The 23,836-nt window shown below is 47.9% G+C and overlaps 1 protein-coding gene across 3 annotated transcripts in view; it reads right to left on the bottom strand.

Annotated features, from left to right (window-relative positions):
- The window catches only part of FARP2 (FERM, ARH/RhoGEF and pleckstrin domain protein 2), a 1,575,889-nt gene that overhangs the window by 885,810 nt on the left and 666,243 nt on the right, over positions 1 to 23,836 (bottom strand). For all 3 annotated transcript variants that reach the window (XM_069213633.1, XM_069213634.1, XM_069213632.1), the window contains exon 11: positions 17,965 to 18,033. In XM_069213633.1, coding sequence (XP_069069734.1) covers positions 17,965 to 18,033 — 69 coding nt within the window. The remainder of the gene's footprint in view (positions 1 to 17,964; positions 18,034 to 23,836) is intronic.

Genomic DNA, 23,836 nt, shown 5'->3' on the forward strand with positions numbered 1-23,836 from the left:
AGCCTGTTTTCAATGTGAGAAGCCTGAGAGGACAGTTATAAAGAGGCTCGAAAGGAGAATGCTTCAAAACGGTTAGAACCAAATTAGCATCCCACTAGGGCATAACAAATGGGGAAGGAGGGAATAAATGTGCAAGATAAGTAACTTTTTCATATGATAGAGACTTCTAGTCGTAGATTTATTACACCTTAGAATAGATACCCAAGTAATACCATCCCCGGAGGTGGGTCTACAAACCAAGATCATACTAGGAAGTCCTGCCCAACTGAAAGGGCAACATTCCAGTCCCTTCAGACCTGACAGTCCAGGCAGTAGTGTTTGCTGAACATGTGCATGGGATGCCCACGATGCTGCCAGATAGATGTCCAGGACTGGGACTCCATGTGCTAATGCACTGGTTGCCGCTGTTGCCCTGGTGGAGTGAGCACGCAAACGCTCCAGGGGTTGCTTCTTAGCCAATGCGTAGCACATTTGAATGCAGAGAAGGGCGCATCTGGAGATGGTCCTCTTCTGCAATGCCCGACCTTTCTTAGCACCTACATAACCCACTAAGAGTTTATCATCCACCCAGAACTCTTTTGTAAGATCAAGGTAGAATGCCAATGCTCTTTTTGGGTCCAGGTGGTATAGTCTCTCCTCTTGCTTAGAAGTATATAGGGGTGTATAAAAAGTAGGCAGGAGGATGTACTGGCCTACTTGAAAGGGCATACCCATTTTTGGCAGAAAAGAGGCCCTATTGCAAAGCACCACTGTGTCAGGATAGATGGAAAGTTAAGAATTCTTAGATGACAATGCTTGCAGCTCACTCACCCTGCGGGCAGAAATAAAGGCCACAAGGAAGGCCGTTTTCACAGTGAGAAGCCTCAGAGGACACCTGTGGATAGGCTCAAAAGGAGCAGAAATCAGAGATATGAAAACCAAATTCAGATCCCATTGAGGAATAATGAATGGGGATGGAGGAAACGTGAGTAAGACCTTTAAGTAAAGTATGCACAAAAAGAGACTTGAACAAAAAGGGTTGATCAGGTAACCACAAAAAATAAGAAATAGCAGACAAATATCGATTAAGAGTGCCCGAAGCAGAGACTTGTTGGTCAAGGGAAAGAATGAACAAGAATAACTCAGAGAGGTGGTGTTGGAAATGGCCCTTTTTGCCGGGTTATCTCCAAACATTTTGCCTTCCTCCTCCTATTTTCTGATGTCTGTTTTTTTGTCTCTGCGCACTTTACCACTGCTAATCAGTGCTAAAGTGCAAGTGCTCCCTATAGAAATTGTACTGTTGATTGGTTTATTCATGATTGGCATATTTGATTTACTGGTAAGTCCCTAGTAAAGTGCACTAGATGTGCCCAGGGTCTGTAAATCAAATACTACTAGTGGGCCTGCAGCACTGGTTGTGCCACCCACATTAGTAGCCCTGTTAACATGCCTCAGACCTGCCACTAGGGAGGGGGGAGAGAGGGAGAGAGAGGGAGAGAGAGGGAGAGAGAGGGAGAGAGAGGGAGAGAGGGAGAGAGGGAGAGGGAGAGAGAGAGAGAGAGAGAGAGAGAGAGAGAGAGAGAGAGAGAGAGAGAGAGAGAGAGAGAATAGTTTTGCCAATTCGACTTGGCAAGTGTACCCACTTGCCAGGCCTCAACTTTCCCCTTTACTTTTTGTAAGGCACCCTTAAGTTAGGCCCTAGGTAGCCCCCTGGGCATGGTGCAGTGTATGTTTAAGGTAGAACATATACTAGTGTGTTTTATATGTCCTAACAGTGAAATACTGCCAAATTCGGTTTTCACTGTGAAAGGCCTATCTCTCTCAGAGGTTAACATGGGGGATGCCTTTAAATATCCTTACAGCACAGATTCCCTTAGAGAGTAGATAAAAAATGTGGAGTTTAGGGTCTCTTAACTTACAATTTAAAAATACATCTTTCAGTGAAGTTGTTTTTAAATTGTCTGTTTGAAAATACCACTTTTAGAAAGTAGGCATTTTCTTGCTTATACCATTATGTGACTCTGCCTGTTTATGGATTGTCTGTCTGGGTCAGTTTGACAGTTGGGCTGTTTTGCACCTCTCTAGACAGTGACACAAAAAGTGGCGGGTGTAGCCTGCATATCCTGATGAGCCATCTGAGCTAGAGAGGAGGAAGGAGTGGTCGTTCACACCTGAAAGGACTGTGCCTGCCCTCACACAATGCAGTCTCCGAACCCCTGGTGTGCACACCATGGGCCTGGTCTGGACAAGGAAGGATCTTGCAAACACTTGCAACTCTCCTTTGAAGTTTGCCAACTTCAAAGGCAGAACTGGGTATAAGAAGAAGAGCCAAAACACCAGACTTTTAGAATCTTTCTGGAATCAAGAAGAATCTCTGCCCAGGAGAAGAGCTGAAGGAGGAGTACAGTCCCTTAGCTGTGTTGCTTTACTGAACTGGCCTGCAGTTGCTGCTTCTGCCTGAAAAGAGTGTAAAGTGTGAACTTTGCTATGTGTCCTGCTTGAGAAAATTCTCCAAGGGCTTGGAGATAGAGCTTGCCTCCTGTTGGAAGTCTCAGGGACACCATAGACTTCAGTTTCCTCGACCTGCAGCCCTGGGAACTGTGTGTTTTGTGCTGTTTAAGGGGAGGACCCATTGCGATGCCACCAACGACGCCGCTGGCCTGCACTGTGACCTGCCGACACCACACGGAGTCACATTGCCGCGCTTCGCACTGCGACCCTGGTCTCCCCGACGCAGTCATCGGATGACTTCACCGAGCCGCTGCTCGCACTGAGACCTGTGGGCCCGCACTCCGGCATCGCCTGCTCACACCGCAGCCTGGGCAACCCGGAAGACGGCACTCCTGCTGAAACCGGCACCGCTGCCTGCACCGTGGCCTGTGGACACCGCTCGTCAGGTACACAAAGCACTGTCCCATCCCGCACCGCAGACGCCAGCACCATCGACTCGTGTGTCGTCACCAGGCATCCTGTCTGCACCATGGCCTGTGGACACCGCTCTTGAGGGTCACGAAGCACCGTCCTGTCCCGCACCGCTGGCTTGGACCTACCGACGACAGTGCTTCGGCAACGACGCCGCCGCTGCCTGCACCGTGACCTGTGGGCACCCCACGTCGCATCGTCCCGCTTCGCACCACAGCCCCGACGCCGGCACACCTGACTTCCTCAGCCTGGAGTTCGATCTGCAACACGTGTGACCTCAAGGGCCCAACGACTCCTACACAGACTCTGGAATCGATACCGCGACATCAGTGATGCCGCTCTCCAGGGCTCACCGCAAGGATCACGATGCCCTGCAAATCCAAGGAACTGTTCACGGGTCTTCCCGACACTGTAGCTGGCCCACAACACCGCGGCCGGCCTGAACTGTTGGTTTTGTTGATCATGACACCGTGATAGCCCCAGGTGAAGCTATCAACTTCAAGGAACTGTAGTTTTGAGTATATTTTGCAGAATTCTTATTTTTCTTACTGTATGTTGGATTTTCATTGTATTTGGTCTTGTTTTAAATAGATAAATAATGGCTATTTTTTTTTTAAAATGGTGTGGTGTCCTTTTGTAGTATTTTCACTTATTAAAGTGTGTTATGTGCAAATGTTTTACACATTGCATCTGAGAGAAGCCTGACTGCTCATGCCAAGCTACCAAGGGGGTGAGCAGGGGTTATCCGAGTGGGTATTTCCCTTATCCTGACAAGAGTGAGGGTCCCTACTTGGACAGGGTGCAAAGCGACTGCCAACTAGAGATCCCATTTCTAACAGAAGGGCAAAAAGGAGGTCAACAGAGTTGTCAGTTCACCATGCCACAAATTTCTTCTAACATATATGTACCGTTTTGGTGAAGGGATGCCTCACTGCTAAGATTACATTACAGACTTCGGGAGGAAGGTCAAAAGCTGTCAAGAAGGCGAAGTGGACAGGTTCGGGTGAAGAACCCGCCCCTGCTAGTGCTCCCGAAAAGACAGTCTGATTGGAGGATCAATGGACATGCTCAGCAGCTCAGGATACCAGATACTTCGTGCCCAGTCTGGAGCGATAAGGATTACTGGGGCCCAGTCGTTCCTGATCTTCTTGAGAACTCTGGACAGATTGATCAGGGTAGAAAGTCATACAGGGGGTTTGAATTCCACTCTAAACGAAAAGTATCTCTGAGTGATTGCTGCCTTGGAAACGTCAGCATGCAAAACTGCTGACATTGCAAGTTCTTGGCAGAGGTGAACAGATCTAACCAACTGCTGTAAGAGGCCTTTCACCACCTTCGGATGGAGACGCCATTCATAACCTGCTAGGCACTTTTCATCTGAGTTTGCCCACTCTGGTGTTTCGAGAGCCTGCCAGATGTTGAACCACTGTCACAGCCAAGTCCACATGTGTATCAAAGCCTGAATATCCTGGACTTGCCACTCGGGAGGATAGGATAGGCTCACAACTGCACTGTCTCTAGAACAGCTCAGATGAAAGGAAGTGTCTGGGAGGGAGTCATGTGTGATGGTGGCACGTTGATAGTGAACTATAGCAAGTGCAGAAGGTTTGCTGTAGTCTGGTGGTGGGAGACATCTGCCTGAGGCACATCCATTTTCAACAGCCAATCATCGAGGTAGGGAAAGACTATAATCACTGATCCCCGCAGATGAGATGCAACCACTGTCAACCCTTTTGTGAAAACCCAAGGGCCGCAGGAAGGAAAGGCCAAAAGGGAGCACAGCACACTGAAAGTGCTCTTGGCCAAACCTGAATGGCAGGTAGTGCCTGTGGGCAGGCAGGGTGGCTTTGTGAATGTAAGAGTCCTGCAAGTTCAGCGATACCATCCAGTCTCCTAGGTGCAAGACAGGACTTGTATGAGCATTTTGAATTTCAAATGTTTCTGGAAGAGATTGAGATGGGGTAGGTCTAACATAGGACAAAGTCCTCTGTCCTCCTTGAGCACCAGAAAGTAGTGGAATAGCAATCATGACCTACTTCTGACACCAGCATCTTCTTGATTGCTCCCTTGGCCAAGAGAGTTAACACACCTCCTGTTGAAGCAGGAAGAGGTGATCTTCTGCCAGCTTGTTGTAAATAGGTGGCATGGGCTGTCACAAAGCGGAGGGACTAGTCCCTTTGGACTAGCGGCAAAACCCCAGGGCCAGCACTCAGAGCACGACTTCAGAGGTCATTCTAAAGGGGTTTGGAGGCTGCGCCTGAATGGGAAGGGGCTTAACTTGCTCAAACTCGGACTACCTGTACTACATAGTCTGTGGTAACCTCGTCCTCTGCCACAAAAAGACTGAGGATTGCTTGGCTGAGTGGCTGGGCGAGTAAAGATGCAGTGGGAAGCCCCTTCCTTAGCCACAAAAATGGTGGGAGGGTGACTGGGGTTGGCGTGGGACCATGGAAAGGCCCAAGGACTTGGCCGTAGCTCTGCTGTCCTTAAAGTGCTCAAGCGCAAAGTCTACTTTCTCTCCAAACAACCGAGAGCCATTAATGGACAAGTCCATGAGTGAGGCCTAGACATCTCCTGAAAAGCCGGAGGTTCTCAACGAGATTTAGGCCCGAAAGCGAAATTATAACGTTGCTCTGCTCAGTGAGCCGGTCGAATTCAGCCCAAACTGTATGGTGAAATTGGCTTTGTCCTTTCCATCAGCAACTGCTTGAGAGAGTATGGCTTGGGCCTCCTACGAGTTGCGCAACTGATTCCCAGATGGTATGGAAGTATCGACCCAAGAGGCACAGGGTGTTCACCGACTGAAGTGCTAGGCTGGTGGAAGAGAACATACTGAAGCCAGCGTTTTGGATTCCCTACCTCGTTGAGTGGTGGGGAATGTGCTGGGGTTAATTTTGGAGGTGAAGGCCTGGACTACCTACTGGGGTGCTGGGTGAGGAACCGGGGTGATGGTAGCAGGCAACTGTCCTAAGCACAGGAACCCCAGTCCAGAGTTTGGACCAGGCCCTGAGTGGGACATCTGTAAAATGTATTTAATGGGAGCAGTGGTTCAGTTAGGACAAATCCCGGCTGAAGCACCTCCGTCAAGACATTTGTCTTGACTGCCACTGAGAGCAGAGTAAGGTCCAGGACCCTCAGCCACCCTTCGCACCACCACTACGAAGGGGTACCCTCCTCTGTAGTCACAGTAGGAGAGACCAGGCCAGGGTGTGGGGAGGTGTCCAGTTCACTAGCATCCACTAAATCCTCGTACCAGTTGTCAGCTGCCTCTTCTAACTGGTATCCCTAGGGGTCTGCAGACTACCCCCAGTTCATACCCCCAATCCTGGCCTATCATACCCTATAAGGCACTGGCTCAGTCGTGGGGGGCTCTTGTCCAGCTCCACATCAAAGTCGAAGATGGTGTCAAGGTTCGGGCGTCAGCCCTGGAGCAGGCGCAGGGGACGGACCATGTGGCTCGACCAGCACTGCTCCGAATCCCTCAACGGATTCAAGGGACCTAACTGATGCTAGGGATGAACCAGCTGGAAAACCACTAGGGTCCCCCATCCTAGGCACCCGGAGCCCAGGAGCAGGCTCTACCACAGAGCAAGGCCTTGAGTACCAATGCACCCTTGTCTCGTCGGTTGATGTGGACAGACGTGGTGAAGTTGAACATCTCTTTGACTTCTTGCTCTTCTTCTGCCGGTGGGACTTACCCGATTTTCCCCAACAACCTCAACTGGCACAATGAGCGTTTAAATTGGTTCCGCAATCGATCTCGATCAAGGTTGTGATTGGTGCATGTTTAGTGGTGAGGAGCTTGAGGAACCACACCCTCAAAGCCTTGGGTTGCATGGTGCGGCCAGCGATACAGGTCCAGAGACACACCAAATGTGAGTTCATCGCTGATATCTGTCAGTGACAGGCACCACAAGTCTTGAAATCAACCTTCTAGCAGACATCCTCGCAACACTAAGACAGTCTTGAAAAACTCTCAACAAAAAGTTGAAAAAAGGTCAATCAAAAAAGACTGGAGTACCTCTTCTAAGGATCCTCACTGACCAGTGCAGAAAGAAAAGAAAAGACATCAGTACGCTGTGGTGGTACCTATATAGGCACCGCACACATATCTTCTGCCACGGAAGATGCCAAGTGGAGCCAAGCGATGCCACCTACTGACGCGCAGCGGTAGTACTCATGAAAAATATCCGGATCCAGTCTGACACCTTGGGATTATTCTAAGATAAGGATTCTGAAGCTAGAAATTTCTATGAGATACTAGTATAAATAAGCTGCATTACGACTCACCCACTCTCCTGGAAGTGGAGCAATGCTCCCAAAAGAGAATCACAAGTAGAGTGACAGATATCACAACTTTTGCTCCTAATATACCACTCTCAACAATATCTTTCCAATTGCCGGAAAACTCCAATATGTAACTATAACCCAATAGGAGTGAGCCAGGCTCACTAGGGCAAGTCACCTGTTCGAGAACAGGGCCCTGATCCCCTTCAGTGTCTTCTTGACAAACATCAGCATATCATCATGGCAATTTGTCACTGAGGGTGCTCCGTGCCATTATGTTAAATACCTGGTATGTCACAAACTCTGACCCACTTAGCATAGCTCTATGCAGACCTTTTTCAGTATGGGAACAGGTTGAAATATGTCACATGGCTCCATTGGTCATTAGTCAGCACCACATTACATAAATTGAAAACACTTTGGAAGACAGTCCTGCATCCCCCTGAAAGATAAGGACTGGGAAATGATCCTTGAATTCCTAAAGTAAGTCTCTCATTACGCCAGACTCCTACAGATACAATTTTACCAAATACACAGAGTGTATATGTTCCCTCACGATTAATAAGCTGCAACTCACCACAGTGATCAACGGCTCTCATTGTCACACAGTTCCAACCTGCTTTTACCATATGATGTGGAATTAGCTTGTTTTGGGCTACGATGCAGGAAATTATTACACATCACTGGAAGGAACACTATACCACACACGTTTTATTAGACTGGCACCTTGTCCATAGCAGGCACAATGAGTAGTACATTTGCTGATCTAATGTTAAAATTTGCATAACGCCCCAACAAAATGACCTGGAAATCGCTGTGAGCTTCACAAATAAAACAATAAGAGGCAGCAGCAAGGGCTTTGTGAAGAGCAAATGTACAGCAATACACCAGAAAGAAGCCCGGGACCTATGTACCTTTCCTACTGCCATAGAAGGGGATGAATTGTGTGTGGCATATCAAGCCTGATACTCCACACGCTTGAATGGTGGGGACTTTGGTCCTCAATGGACTCAGTTTGCTCTAATGACTGGTGGGCGGGGGACCAGAAAGTAGCTGAGGGATCTGGAATAACATTAATGTAGCCTTCAATCAGTCATTAGTTGAGATCTCTGTCACATGCATGCCGCAGCAATTGTCTCCCACTAAAAATTACATACAAGAACAAGCCTTTGCAATGCAATGGGTTTAGCGTTTGCTCGAGGTGGAGCTATTAGCATTGTAAATTCTTAACTGGATTTTTCTTGCCACACAAACTGAAAATAAAAAGTAAAACACAGTTGACTTAAGCGTGCCGATTCAAAGCGCAGCTATGAGCGCGAAGAGCGACAAAAGGGAAAAAGAAGTTCGCTTGCAGTCAAAGATATTGGCAAAAGTGCAATTATCCATGTAACAGGGTCGATGGCCAAGGCGGTAACAAGAGGGACAAACGTAAAGCAGTTACCAACGAAAACAAATGGTTTTTGAAAGGCAAGCCCATGAACGAGTGATTGTGAGGCGGTGGGCTTGGTTAAAAGCCCAGATACATACCAACACGTCGGAAAGGCAGCGATTGAGCGCTGCTATGTTCAACCTAGAAAGGCAAAACTCTTTGCTTCTGAGTAGGGGTGCTGATAACTTGTTCATCTGATAGAGACTTTTAGTTGGAGATTCCTTACCTTAGAATAGTTGCCCAAGCATTACCATCCTCGGCAGTGGCTGCGAACCAAGACCAGACTAAAAAGTCCTGCAAGACCTAACGGGCAAAGTAGCCGTCCCTGCAGACCTGACTATCCAAGCAGTAATGCTCTGTGAACATGTGCAGAGACGCCTACCTTGCTGCCTGGCAGATGTCCAGGACCGGAACTCAGCGTGCCAAGGCTGAGGTTGCAGCAGTTGCTCTGGTGGGATGAGCACACAAACCCTCAAGGGGTTGCTTCTTTGCCAAAGCATAGCACATCTTGATGTGGAGGACAAACCATCTGCACCGCCGGTCCTTTCTTAGGCACTCACATACGTTACAAAGAGTTGATTGTCCACCCGGAAATCTTTTTTTCGATTGAGGTAGAAGGCCAAAGCTCTTTTTGGACCCAGATGAAGGAGTCTCCCCTCTTCATCAGAAGGATCTGGGGGTGCGTAAAAAGTAGGCAAAGTGATGGATTGGCCTACATGAAAGGGTGTGACCACTTTAGGGAGGAAAGAGGCCCTGGTACAAATCACCAATTTATCAGGATGGACAGACAAAAATGGTGGCTTTGAAGAAAGAGCTTGGAGCAGAGGTGATAAAAATAGAGAAAGCGATTTTCAGAGTTAGGAGCCGCAAAGGACAATTATGTAGTGGCTCAAAGGGAGCACACAAGGTTTGTAAGTACCGGGTTAAAATCCCACTGCGGCATTATGAATGGGTAGATGGGAACTTGTGAGTGAGTCCCTTAAGAAACCTCCCAACGAAGGGAGATTTGAACAAGGATGGTTGATTTGGCAGTCTGAGTAAGGCAGAGATGGCAGACAGGTAGCCTTTAAGGGTGCCCAAAGCAGCACCCTGCCAGCAAGAGAGAAGATAAACGGCAGAACCTCAGAGAGAGGTGCAGAAAGGGGATCGACAGATTTGTTGGTACACCATGCCACAAATTTTTTCCAACAACAGGTGTGTACCGTTTTGGTGTAGGGACGTCTGGCTGCCAAGTTAACATTGCAGACTTCGGGCAAATGGTCGAAAGCTGTCAACTGCTGCCGCTCAATCTCAACGCAAGTAGTCAGAGACTGTACACATTCTGGTGAAGAAACAGTCCCCTGCCGCTGCAACAGAAGATCCTTTTGAAGCAGCAGTCTTATCGGAGGATCAATGGCCATGCTCAGAAGTTTGGGATACCATACTCTTCGTGCGCATCCAGAGCCACAAGAATTACAAGAATGAATTGAGCCCGGTTGTTCTTGATCTTCAGAACTCTGGGCAGAAGTGGTCTTGGTGTGAAGGCGTAAAGGAGGACTGTGTTCCACTCAAGACTAAAAGCATCACTGAGCGAGAGGCCCCTTGGAAACTCCAATGCAGAACAGCTGACATTGTGCATTGTCTAAGGAGGCGAACAGATCTAACCAAGGCTCTACCCATTGTTGAAAGAGACCTTGTGCCACCTTCGGATGGAGGCGCCATTCGTGATCAACCATGCATCGACATCTGAGTTTGTCTGCTTTGGTGTTCAGTGAGGTTTTGAGAGGGAGTCAGATGTGACTTTTGCCTGTTTATAGTGAACTCCAGCGAATGCAGGACGTTCGCCATAGTCTGGAGGTGGGAGACGACACCCTGGGGTGAGCTCACCTTCGACAGCCAGTCACTGAGGTAGGGGAAGACTGAAAACACTAGCCGGTGCAGATGAGCTGCAACCACTGCCATCACTTTTGTGAACACCCGAGGGGCGCTGGGAAGGCCAAAGGGCTACACAGTGAACTGAAAGTGCTCATGACCTATCACGAATTGCAAGTAACGTCTTTGGGCTGGCAGGACGGGAATGTGAAAGGAGGCGTCCTGTAAATCCAACGCTACCCATCCAGTCTCCAGGGTCCAGGGCAGATAGGACCTGAGACAGATTGATCATTTTGAGGAAGAGATTAAGGGACCCGAGGTCTAGGATAGGGCGGAGGTCCTTGTCCTTTTTGAGCACCAGAAATTATCAGAAATAACCACCACAGCTTAATTCTGGCACAGGGACCGTCTCTTACGATTTTCTTGGCCAAGAGCAATAACTTCCTCATGGAGAAGTGCCAAGTGATCCTCCGTCTTTCAATCGGAGGATGGTGGCATGGCCAGAGGGGTAGCCCTCTTCAGACTCTTTGCAAAACTCTCCTGTCCTTTGGGATTGATTCCCAGTGGGGCAGGTGAAGATGGATCCTGCCAGCAACTGGTCCAGGATGGAACGACGAACTAGAAGGTTCGGAGGCTGCAGCGGGGGCGGTGGTGGACTGGGCTGACCACTTACACCTGATCCACAAGCACATGGGATCCTGTATCTGCGGTCACATATAGGCTGTGCAGCATATGCGGCTCAGTAGCTGGAATGGAATGGATGCAGTTGGGTGCCCTTTCCATAGCCACGAACGGGCGAATAGTGGACTGTGGGAGGCGAAGAGAGACAGAGTCCAAGGGACTGAGCCATAGACTGGGACTCCTTAAAGCGCCCGAGCGCTGAGTCCGCTTTGTCTCTAAAGAGACGTGTGCCATCGAAGGTCATGCCTATGAAAGATTGTTGGACACCCCCTCAACCAGGCAAAGCAACGAAAAGTCACTGTTGGTTCAACCAATCTGCCCAGTGAGTCGGTTGTGTCCAGCCCACAACATATAGTGAACTTGGCTGCATCAACTCTGTCAGCAACAGCTTGGGAGAGAATGTTCCAGGCCTCCTCTGGGACCAGCGGGAACTTTTGCGCAACCATATCTCATAGGGTATGTGAATAGCAGCCCAAAAAGGCACACAGTGTTCCTAGACCGCACTGCCAGACTGGAAGAAGATTTCATCTTCCCAAGTAGATCTAGTCTCTTTGATTTCCGATCTGGGGGTGCGGATGGGAATGCGCCCGCTAAACTAGAAGCCTGGATGACTAGACTCTAAGGGGTAGGGTGTTGAGTCAGAAATTTAGGGTCATTCAGCGCAGGCCAATGGCGCAATTCCAAACCGGAGGAAGAGAACATTATCTTCCCAAATAGTTCCAGTCTCTTTGATTCCCGATCTGGGGGGGTGCGGATGGGAATGCGCCCAATAAAGAAGAAGCCTGGATGACAAGACTCTCAGGCATATGGTGTTGGGTCAACAACCTAGGGTCATTAAGCGCAGGCCAATGGCAGCCGACGATTGTCCTGTTCACAGGAGACCTTGTGCTAGGTCTGGACCAGGTACCCACAAGGACATGAGTGAGGGCTTCATTAAAAGGTAAAATGGGTTCTGAGGTGGAAGCCCCAGGCTGAAGCACCTCAACCAGGAGGTCAGCATTGACTGCCACAGAAGGTAGCTCAAGGCTGAGGACCTCAGCCACCCTTCTCACCACCATAGAATATGATGCTCCCCTATTCCACAACCACAGCATGCCAGAGTCAGGAGAGGTATCCAGACCACTAGCTTCACTCAAATCCTGTGCTCAGTCCATTTCAGGGTCTTTCAGCTGAAATTTCAAAGGGTCCTGCAACCCCTCCACATTTTCCCCATAACTGCACTCATAAGAATAAGGGTCAGGATCCAACCTGGGGAATTTATGCCCCAGCGAAGACGAAACCGGCGTTGAGTACAAGTTACTTACCATCGGTAACGAAGTATCTGGTAGAGCCATATTCTAGTTGCAGATTCCTTACCTTAGAATTTCCCCCAGGCGTCATACCGGATCCAGAGATTTTTCTTTGAGCAATACCCTTGCATGTCGGCAGGTGGTGTAAGTCGACTCCGCGGGCTTCGTTGGCGTCGTGGTTGCCGTGATGAAATTGGGAGTAATACATAGACGCCGACCTTGCGCAGTGACATCAGTTTCTTTTAACGACTTTCCTTGCCAAAGCGCAGAGCCGCTAAGAACACTGAGATTGGTGCGCCAGAGCTAAGGACCTGGAATCCTTGTCCCTAGAAATCAGTTCGCAAGCGGGGATGATGGGTGGGCGGTAAGGAATCTTCAACTAGAATATGTGTCTACCAGATATTTCGTTAGCAAAGATAAGTAACTTGTACATCTGACAGAGACGTCTAGTTGCAGATTCCTTACCTTAGAATAGATACCCAAGTAATGCCATCCTAGGTGGTGGGCTGCAAACCAAGATCATACTAGGAAGTCCTGCAGGACCGAATGACCAAAACAGCTGTCCCGACGGACCAGACTGTCTAGGCAGCAGTGTTTAGCAAATGTGTGCAGGGACGTCCACGTAGCTGCCTGGCAGATGTCCAGGACAGGAACTCCGCATGCTAACGCAGTGGAAGCAGCAGTTGCTCTGGTAGAATGAGCATGCAAGTCCTTAGGGGGTTGCTTCTTGGCCAAGGCTTAGCACACTTTGATGCACAGAGGCACCCATCGAGAGATGGTACACTTTTGCAGCGACTTCCCTTTTTTTGCACCCATATCCAACGAAGAGTTGATCGTCCACCCGGAAATCTTTGGTACGACTGAGGTAGAACGCCAACGCTCTTTTTGGGTCCAGACGGTGGAGTCTATCCTCCTCATGGGAAGGATGTGGGGGTGCGTAGAAAGTAGGCAGAGTGATGGACTGGCCTACATGAAAGGGTGTAACCACCTTAGGAAAGAAGGAAGCACTAGTGCGCAACACTACTTTGTCAGGGTGCACAGTTAAGTATGGAGGTTTTTCTGAAACAGCCTGAAGCTCACTCACCCTGTGAGCAGAGGTGATAGTGACCAGAAAGACAGTTTTGAAGATAAGGAGCCGCAAGGGACAATTATGCATTGGCTCAAAAGGGGTACACATCAAATAATTAAGTACAAGATTAATGTCCCACTGAGGCATGATAAATGGAGTGGGAGGAAATAAATGGGTGAGCCCTTTCAGGAATCTACTAACAATAGGAGATTTAAAGAGTGAGGGCTGATCAGGTGGCCTAAGAAAGGCTGAAATGGCAGATAAATACCCTTTAAGAATGCCCAAAGCAGAGCCCTGCTGGGCCAAAGAAAGAATGAACAGAAGAGGTTCGGATAGAGGGTTGGAAAGGGGATCAACAGATTTGTTGGTACATCATGCCACATATTTATTCCAACGACAGGCTATACAGTTTTGGTTGACAGATGCCTGGCTGCCAAGATAACATTGCAGACTTCGGATGGAAGGGCAAAAGCTGTCAAAAGGCGTCGCTCAATCTTCACTCATGAAGGCGGAGGTTGGACAGGTTCGGGTGAAGAACGTCCCCTGTTGCTGCAACAGAAGATCCGCCCGAAGAGGCAGCCTGAGTGGAGGATCGAAGGACATGCTCAATAGCTCTGGATACCATACTCTCCGTGCCCAGTTCGGAGCCACCAAGATGACTTGGGCCCTGTCGTTCCTGATTTTCTTGAGAAATCTGGGCAGAAGAGGTATAGGCGGAAGAAGGCCAAAGTTCCACTCGAGACGAAAAGCGTCTCCGAGCGAGTGCCGCCTTGGAAACTCCAATGCGCAAAACAGCTGACATTGCACGTTCTCTGCGGAGGCGAACAGATATAACCAAGGCTCTCCCCACTGCTGAAACAGACCTTGCCCCACCTACGGATGGAGACACCATTCGTGATTGTCTGTGCATCGACGGCTGAGTTTGTCCGCTCTGGCGTTGAGGGAGCCCGCCAGATGTTGAACCATCAAAGTAATGCCCTGATCTTCCAGCCATGTCCAGAGGCATAGTGCCTACTGACAAATCGTCCAAGACCCTACTCCTGTTTGTTGGAGTACCACATGGCGGTAGTATTGTCTGTGTAACACCTGCACCACTTTCCCTTTGAGAGAGGGAAGGAATGCTTTCAACGCAAGCTTGATCGCCCGGAGCTACAGCAGAATGATATGGAGCCAGACTACGCTGGAGACCAGAGTCCTCTGATCTCCGCCTCTCCCAAGTGGCTGCCCCAACCCAGAAGCAATGCATCTGTCACTATAGATAGATCTGGTTGGGGGAGGGAGAGGGATCTGCCGTGGACCCACTGCGGATTTGAAAGCCACCACTGCCGGTCTTTCGCAGTCCCCTCTGAGATCTGGACCAGGTCGGAGAGATTCCCCCGATGCTGCACCCACTGGAACTTCAAGTCCCACTGCAGAGCCCACATATGCCATCTGGCATGTGTCACTAGCAGGATGCAGGAGGCCATGAGGCCCAGCAGCCTCAGAATCAGCCTGAGCGAAACCCAAGACTGCGGCCGAAAGATCGGAATCATAGCCTGAATATCTTGGACTCACTTTTCGGGAGGATAAGCCCAAAACTGCACTGTGTCCAGAACCGCTCCAATGAAAGGGAGCAACTGAGACAGAGTCAGGTGTGATTTCGGCACGTTTATAGGGAACCCCAGCGTGTGCAGCAGGTTCCCCATAGTCTGAAGGTGGGAGACAACTTTCTGGGGGCGAGTCCACCTTCAACAACCAGTCGTCAAGGTAGGGGAAGACTGAAACCCCTAACCAGCGCAGAGGAGCTGCAACCACCGCCATCGCTTTCGTGAACACCTGAGGAGCGCTTGTAAGGCCGAAGGGGAGCAGGGTAAACTGAAAGTGCTCGTGACCTACCACGAATCGTAGGTAATGTCTGTGGGCAGGCAGTGTGGGGATGTGGAAATAACCGTCCTGCAAGTCCAACGCTACCATCCAGTCTCCTGGGTCCAAGGCAGACAGAACCTGAGCCAGGGTGAGCATTTTTAATTTCTCCTGCTTGAGGAAGTAGTTTAGGTCCCGTATATCTAGGATAGGACGTAAGCCCTTGGCCTTTTTTGGTACCAGAAAGTAGTGGGAATAACAACCAAGACCTACTTCTGGCACAGGTACCTTTTCTATAGCTCCCTTGGCCAAGAGAGCTGTGACTTTCTGGTGAAGAATCGTCAAATGATCCTCTGGAAGGTGATTGAAGGATGGTGGCGTGGGTGGTGGAGCAGATTTAAAAGGGAGGGAGTAGCCCTTTCGAACGATCTGCAACACCCACCTGTCCATGGTGATATGATCCCAGTGGGACAGGTGATGGTGAATCCTGCCACCAACAGGACGGGAGTGTGGGGACGAACTAGGAGGGTTTGGAGGCTGCAGCGGAGGCAGAGGTGGACTGAGCAGACCCCTGGTTCCCTGTCCCACGGCCACATGGGATTCCGCATCCCCGGCCACGCAGAAGCTGAACAGCGTGTGCGGTACGGTGGCTGGGTGGAGGACACGACAGGGAGCCCCTTCCATGGCCACGAAAGGGGCGAAAAGCAGACTGTGGTGGGCGAGGGGCAGACGAAAGACCGAGGGACTGAACCATAGCCCAGGAATCCTTGAATCTCTCCGAGGCCAAGTCCGCTTTGTCTCCAAAGAGACGAGAGCCATCAAAGGGCATGCCCATGAGTGACTGATGGACATCCCCAGAAAAACCATCTGTGACCTCTGTGGCCGGAGCCGAAGCCGCGGAATCCGATGGCCCCTCAGCTGAACCCACTGGGCCCGAAGGTGCCGTATCAGGGACGCCCAAATATGAGGCGCATGGGCGCATAAAACTCTTTAAGCTGGGTGGGGGTCACTCCGGCTCCAGGAAACTCTGGGAAGCGTGGAGCCGACCCAGACGCAGGCTCAGAGGACAGAGGCCTTGTGCGTGGACTCTCTTCCCGCATCGCGTCACCTGAGGGGTCCGCTCCCTCAAAGCCTTCGGGTGCATGGCCCCCGAACTTTGCGTTGTGGTCGCGCTCTAGACACCACAGACAAACCTGATGAGGATCAGTCATCAACATCGTACGATGACAGTCCTAGCCTGGCTTGAACCTGGTCTTCGGGGACATCCTCGATGGACCAAAGTTTCACAGAAAAACTCAACAAAATGGTCAAATTCTGCCAAAAATAGCCAGGGTAGCTCTTCTCCGGATCAGCGCATGGCGCGGAAAGAAAAGAACTGCTGTCACTGCGCGAGGGCGGCATCTATGTACTACACTCGACGTCATTGCGGCGACCACAACACCAACGATGCCCGCGGAGTCGACCAACGCCACCTACCAATGCGCAAGGGTATTGCTCGAAGAAAAACTCCGGATTCAGTCTGATGCCTGGGGGAAATTCTAAGGTAAGGAATCAGCAACTAGAAGTCTCTATCTGATTATGACCTTGACGTTGATCGTGGGCCCGACCGGAGTCAGAAGTGTCCACATATTTACCAGCGCTGCGGAGGACCACTTTGGCACGAGCGATGCTGGCACGGATCTGACAACAGATCCCGAAGGATCCTCCGGAGTTGAGGCCAAAGCCATCTGTGGAACCATCGCAGGGTTGTCGGTCTGCCCAAAAATGAGGCGCATGGCCCCAAAGAACTCCTTGAGTTGGGCAGGAGTGGCTCAGGCTCCCCAATACTCAGGGTGGTGCAGAGGTGACCCAGAAACAGGCTCCAAAGATGGAGGCCTAGAGCGTTGACACTCTTCTCGCGTTGCATCGTCTGAGTGACGGGCAAAGTTGAAAAACATTTGATCTTCTTTGACTTCTTGATACACTACTAAGCATAATTAGAGCACCATACTGACAGTTCTCCTAACAGCTGGACTATCCACAAGGACAGGAGCTGAAATATGCCTCAAATAATATATACAGCTTGTATACCTGTAATGAGGACTCGAAGGCTATACACAGTATATCATAAAAAAATCATACTAGAAATGTGTGCACAGCAATATTTCTCTGTATGTACTAAACTGAATAAAAAGAGTATAAAAAACAAATCTCAAATGTGAAAAATTTGAAAGGAAGACTAAGTCTAACTGCCATCAGAAAAACAAAATTCAAAATATATGGTTAAAAATTCAGGATAAAAGAAGTGCTATTACAAACAAAAGACAGGTGGAAAAATTAGCTCCCATCAAACTCTGAATACTGGAAAGGATTAAGTGGATACTTAAGACAGAAAGTCATCCAGTCTGCAAATACTATTTTAAATATAGAGCTGTTGGACCTAAGGCTTATGTTTAAACGGCTCGAAAAAGATCCCCTTAAACATCTTTAACAGGTGGTAATACTTACCAGTTGTAAAAATATGGATTTTTAATACAGGACTGATTCTCTGTCCATTAGGCTTAGAGCCTCAAAGGTTGTAGTCCCTTCTTTAATGGAAGAAAAACTCACACATCCAGTGAAAAAGGAACATTTACCTCTCATATGGAGCTTTTCTCATTCCACTGTCCCGGACATAATCTACCAGTTGTTTTTGCGTTCGCCCACTGCAAATTAAGAAACATTAAAGATCCATTTGTTACTAAGAGCAGAGATTAGATCCTTCAAGACTGGAAGAGTAATTTAGGTTAACAGATGCAGAATTTGGAGCAGGTTATCAAAAATTTCAATGTCAGCAGGGCACTATGTGCTCAGCCTCATGCTTCATTTAAAAAAACAAAACAAAATCAGCACGTCCTGTGTTCTGGGCTGTTGTTTACTTCAAATGAAACAACTGAACTAGCATATCTGAACATTTGTTAAATGGAGAGACAGGACGAGTAACATTTTGTCTTGCTGATATGAATGAATCTGTAAACCCTAAATAGAGGAGGACAGGTTCATTGTGAAGGGTGATTGCAGCAGATGGAAACATCAACTAGAGGTAGTCTGACTTACTGCATGCAAATGTATTTTTGCAGAGCACAGTGAGTGATTTTAAGGTGACACATCAATGTTCTACAAAACAATAAAAACAAATATGTAATACAGAGTCTTATAATCCTCAACAATAATGACTTTTTCAGGGCACAGTGTTGATGAGAGAAATTTGAAACAAATGTATTTTCTAACACAATATCATATCATTTTTGACAAGTAACCATTCTTCAAAGAAGAGCATATTACATCTGACATTACCTTGCAACCCTCTTTGCTCTAGCAAACACTCACTCCAGGAGGCAGATATGATAGCTAATATGAAGGTTTATTACATGGCTATTGATGGTAGCCGCAGTGCACTCACACTTACGTCAGGCCTGACAGCAGATGAGGTTGGGCTCTTAACTCATTAGTTTTTAAAAATATGTCAGAAATTAAGTAAAAGTCTGTTCTCAGGTGTCACTGTGCTCTAGAGATCTCATGAGATAGGTCTTTTAATCTTCCACAGTTTCATTTTACAGTGAAAATACAGTTGCATTATTCTTTTGGAAAGGTAATTTTTCCACAGTGATTTTTTGTATTATTGTACACTGGTCCCCAATGCGAGTAATGAAAATGTCACTTACCCAGTGTACATCTGTTCGTGGCATCAGTCGCTGTAGATTCGCATGTTTTGCATAGCTCGCCATCTGGTGTTGGGTCGGAGTGTTACAAGTTGTTTTTCTTCGAAGAAGTCTTTCGAGTCACGGGATCGAGTGACTCCTCCTTTTGTCTCCATTGCACATGGGCGTCGACTCCATCTTCGATTGTTTTTCCCCGCAGAGGGTGAGGTAGGAGTTGTATTGTAGTAATAGTGCCCATGCAATGGAGTGACTAAGTATGTACCTATTTAAGGTTAAAATAATATATATACAAATAGTTGAAGGTACCTTCCGAACTGCTTCAGGCTCCCGGGGAGGCGGGTGGGCACATGCGAATCTACAGCGACCGATGCCACGAACAGATGTACACTGGGTAAGTGACATTTTCAGTTCGATGGCATCTGTCGCTGTAGATACGCATGTTTTGCATAGACTAGTAAGCAGTTATCTCCCCAAAGCGGTGGCTCAGCCTGTAGGAGTGGGAGTAGTCTGAAACAATGTTCTTAATACGGCTTGACCTACTGTGGCTTGTTGTGCGGATAACACGTCTACACAGTAGTGCTTGGTGAATGTGTGAGGCGTAGACCATGTGGCTGCCTTACATATTTCTTGCATTGGGATGTTTCCTAGAAAGGCCATGGTAGCACCTTTCTTTCTGGTTGAGTGTGCCCTTGGTGTAATGGCCAGTTGTCGTTTAGCTTTAAGGTAGCAGATTTGGATGCATTTAACTATCCATCTGGCTATACCTTGTTTTGATATTGGGTTTCCTGCATGAGGTTTTTGGAATGCAATAAATAGCTGTTTAGTTTTCCTGATGCTCTTTGTTCTGTCAATGTAATACATTAATGCTCTTTTGACATCTAAAGTATGTAGTGCCCTCTCAGCTACGGAAGCTGGCTGTGGGAAGAACACTGGAAGTTCCACTGTTTGATTTAGATGGAACGGTGAAATAACTTTTGGTAGAAATTTAGGATTAGTCCTTAGGACGACCTTATTTTTGTGTAGTTGTATAAAAGGTTCTTGTATTGTAAACGCCTGAATCTCGCTTACTCTTCTTAGAGAGGTAATGGCGATGAGAAATGCAACCTTCCATGTTAGGAACTGTATTTCGCAGGAGTGCATGGGTTCAAAAGGTGGACCCATAAGTCTAGTTAAGACAACATTTAGGTTCCATGAAGGAACAGGTGGTGTTCTTGGTGGAATAATTCTTTTAAGGCCCTCCATGAATGCTTTAATGACTGGTATCCTATATAGGGAAGTTGAATAGGTAGGCTGCAGGTATGCAGATATTGCTGCAAGGTGTATTTTAATGGAAGAGAAAGCTAGGTTAGATTTTTGTAAGTGAAGCAAGTAACCCACTACATGTTTTGGGGTTGCGTGTAATGGTTGGATTTGATTAATATGGCAGTAGCAAACAAACCTCTTCCATTTACTGGCATAGCAGTGCCTGGTGGATGGCCTTCTGGCTTGCTTTATGACTTCCATACATTCTTGGGTAAGTTGTAAGTGTCCGAATTCTAGGATTTCAGGAGCCAGATGTTGCGCCGCGCAGCGCGTTATCAGGACGCGGCGCGCCCCGAGTCTTCTTTGTACAGCGCGAGGCCCCAGATATTATTTTGGGCCTCGCTCTGCCTTCTGTGGTGTCCCTGTTCTCCCCTGACCCCTCCTTACCTGTTTCTTTTTCTACTACTTCTTCTTTTTCTTCTTTACTTTTTCGAGGCATTTTTTGTCCTTTCTTTATGTCTTTCCCCCTTCCCATGTTACCTTTTTCTTCCCAGCATTCCTTGGTCCCTATTTTCTATGGTTCCTGTTCTATTCTATCCTATGTACTTTTTCCCTATCTAAAATGGTGTCTTTTTACTTCCTGTTGGTCACTTCCTGTTTCTTGGTATATAAGGGCTCTGTTTTCTCCCTTTCCTTGCGCTGCATCACTTTCTGCTCAGATTGTGTCTTCGCTCCTGATTCTTAGCCTTCGGTTCTGAATCTTTTCAATTTTGCATTTACCTGCATTTTGTTCCTGTTTGATTCCTGGTTTTGTTTTCGTTTCAGGAATCCATTTTTTGGAGGTTTTTTCCCCTTTATTGGGGTTTTTTCCCTCTGGCACTAATTCTAAAGGGCACGGTCTGTTCTTGGCGTTTCCACTGCCTGCAGCACCGTGGCTACTAGAAAGAGTCGCCCCTTTCTGGGCCAAAGCCGAACCCTCAAGACCTACGCCACTAGATCTGCGGTTTCCAGGCGCCAGCAGCACGTGAGTCGTGACAGAATGCAGCGCCAAACCATTCCGACATCTTCTGATACTATGGATGACACAGTGGCGGCGGCTGCAGATCCTGATTCATCTTTTTTGACTACTATTCAACAACAAGCTCAGGAATTGCAACAATTGCGCAACGAGAATGCGGTCTTACGACAGGCTTTGGCCCTCCGCAGTGGCGATGTTCCGACTATCTCCGCCTCAACGCCTCGCTTCTCTGGTGAACCAACTAAACTGCGTGAATTCCTGGACGCATTAACGGTTTACTTCGCCTTCAGACCTAGCCAATTCTCTCATGACAGGACAAAGGTGGGATATCTTATTAGTGCATTATCCGGTCCTGCCTTGGCCTGGGCAACCCCGATGGTGTAATCCAACGATCCAGTATTGTCAGACTATTCTGCCTTCGTGACCTGCTTCAAACAAATGTTTAGTCGCCCAGGATTGGAAGCCTCGGCAGAGGAAGCATTATGTGATATCCAGCAAGGTTCCCAGGATGTCCTCCGATATATTACACGTTTCCGTCAATTAGCGGCAGAGACCACTTGGGTGGAGCGTACCCTGGTAACTTTGTTTCGCAGAGGACTTAAGGAAGAAATTAAGGATGAATTAGTACATTCCACCAGAGTTGAAGATCTTCGTGGCCTCATGGATCAAGCACTTTCCATCGAGTATCGTCTTCAAGAACGACGAATGGAGAAGAGAAGGAGTAGAGGAGCGTCTCAGCCAAGCTCTTCACGGATGTATCCACCTCATCCTGAGGAATCTCTTCCTCCTGCTAAGGATATAGAAGGGGAACCCATGCAAGTGGATACTGCTCGAGGGCCACTCTCTGCTAGTGAGAAGGAAGACAGACGGAAGAAGGGATTGTGCCTCTACTGTGGTTCTGCTGGTCACCTGCTTCGTACATGTCCTGTACGTCCACCTAGACCCTTGGGAAACGCCACCTCCCGTCCTCTGTAAGAAGGGAGGGGACGGGATCATCGGCTATACCTTCTATCAGCTCATTCAACGACAATACAACTTACTTGTTTGTGTTACCGGTCATATTACAACTACCTGATGGCCGCCAAGAAAGAACTATGGCATTATTGGATTGTGGTGCTAGTGGTATATACATGGATAAGACATGGGCCACTAATCTGCAAATTCCCACTCAACCCAAAGACATTCCTGAACAAGTACACACCGTGGATGGATCTTTAATATCCTCAGGTCCAGTCGATACTACGACCTTGATGTTAAATTTACAGTTTGGTAATCATCAAGAACACCTCTCTTTTGATCTCATTTCATCTCCCAACCATACCATTATTCTCGGAATTCCATGGTTTACTAGACATAACCCATATGTGAACTGGGTAACCCGGACAATTTCTTTATCCTCACAGTTTTGTCAAGAAAATTGCTTTGCTTCCGATAAATATTGGTCACCAAACAGATTAACACCTATGAAGAGTACTACGGAGTATTCCATCAACACTGTCCAAGGGGTTCCTGAACATTATTTAGAGTTCCAAGACGTGTTTCAAAAACCATCCAGACCTGTATTACCTCCACATCGAGAGTACGATTGTGCTATTCCTTTGGAACCTGGAACAGTCGTTCCCTTTGGGAGGATGTATTCTCTCACGGAACCTGAAAAGGAAGTTCTTAAGGAGTATCTGGAGGAAAATGTACAGGGTGGTCTCATTGTTCCATCATCTTCTCCAGCAGGGGCTCCTCTCTTTTTCGTACCTAAGAAGACCAAAGATCTTCGTCCTTGCATAGACTTTCGAGGCCTAAACAAGATAACTATAAAGGATCGTTATCCTTTGCCCCTCATTAAGGATATTTTAGAGGCAGTCAGAGGGGCTCAACGTTTTACCAAGTTGGATCTTCGGGGAGCTTACCACCTTTTACGTATAAAAGAAGGAGACGAGTGGAAAACAGCATTCAGGACACCGTTCGGTCATTTTGAATATAAAGTCATGCCCTTTGGTCTTACGAACGCTCCTGCTATATTTCAAAGGTTTATGGACTCAATATTTTCCGATCTCTTGAACCAGACACTCGTAATCTACTTGGACGACATCCTTATTTTTTCCAGACACCCCGAACTCCATTCTTCTCATGTGAAACAAGTCCTTCACAGACTCCGAGCACATCAACTATTCTGTAAACCCGAAAAGTGTGAGTTCGATAAGACGGAAGTCAAATATCTGGGTTATCATTTAAGTTCCACCGGCATAGCTATGGACCTAGAAAAGGTACAGGCAATTCTAGAGTGGCCTTCTCCCTCTTCTATCAAAGAAACACAATGTTTCCTAGGATTAGCAAATTTTTACCGACAGTTCATTCAAGACTTTGCTAAACAGACCAGCCATATAACCCATACCTTAAAGAAGGAAAATCTAAAACAGGGGTTTGTCTGGACCAAGGCGGCTGAAACAGCTTTTCAAGAATTAAAGAAGGCATTCACTCAAGCTCCCATCTTGAGACATCCAGATACCAATAAACAGTTTATCGTAGTTACCAATGCTTCCGAAAAAGCTA

This window comes from Pleurodeles waltl, chromosome 11 (assembly GCF_031143425.1).
Source record: "Pleurodeles waltl isolate 20211129_DDA chromosome 11, aPleWal1.hap1.20221129, whole genome shotgun sequence".
Classification (NCBI taxonomy): domain Eukaryota; kingdom Metazoa; phylum Chordata; class Amphibia; order Caudata; family Salamandridae; genus Pleurodeles; species Pleurodeles waltl.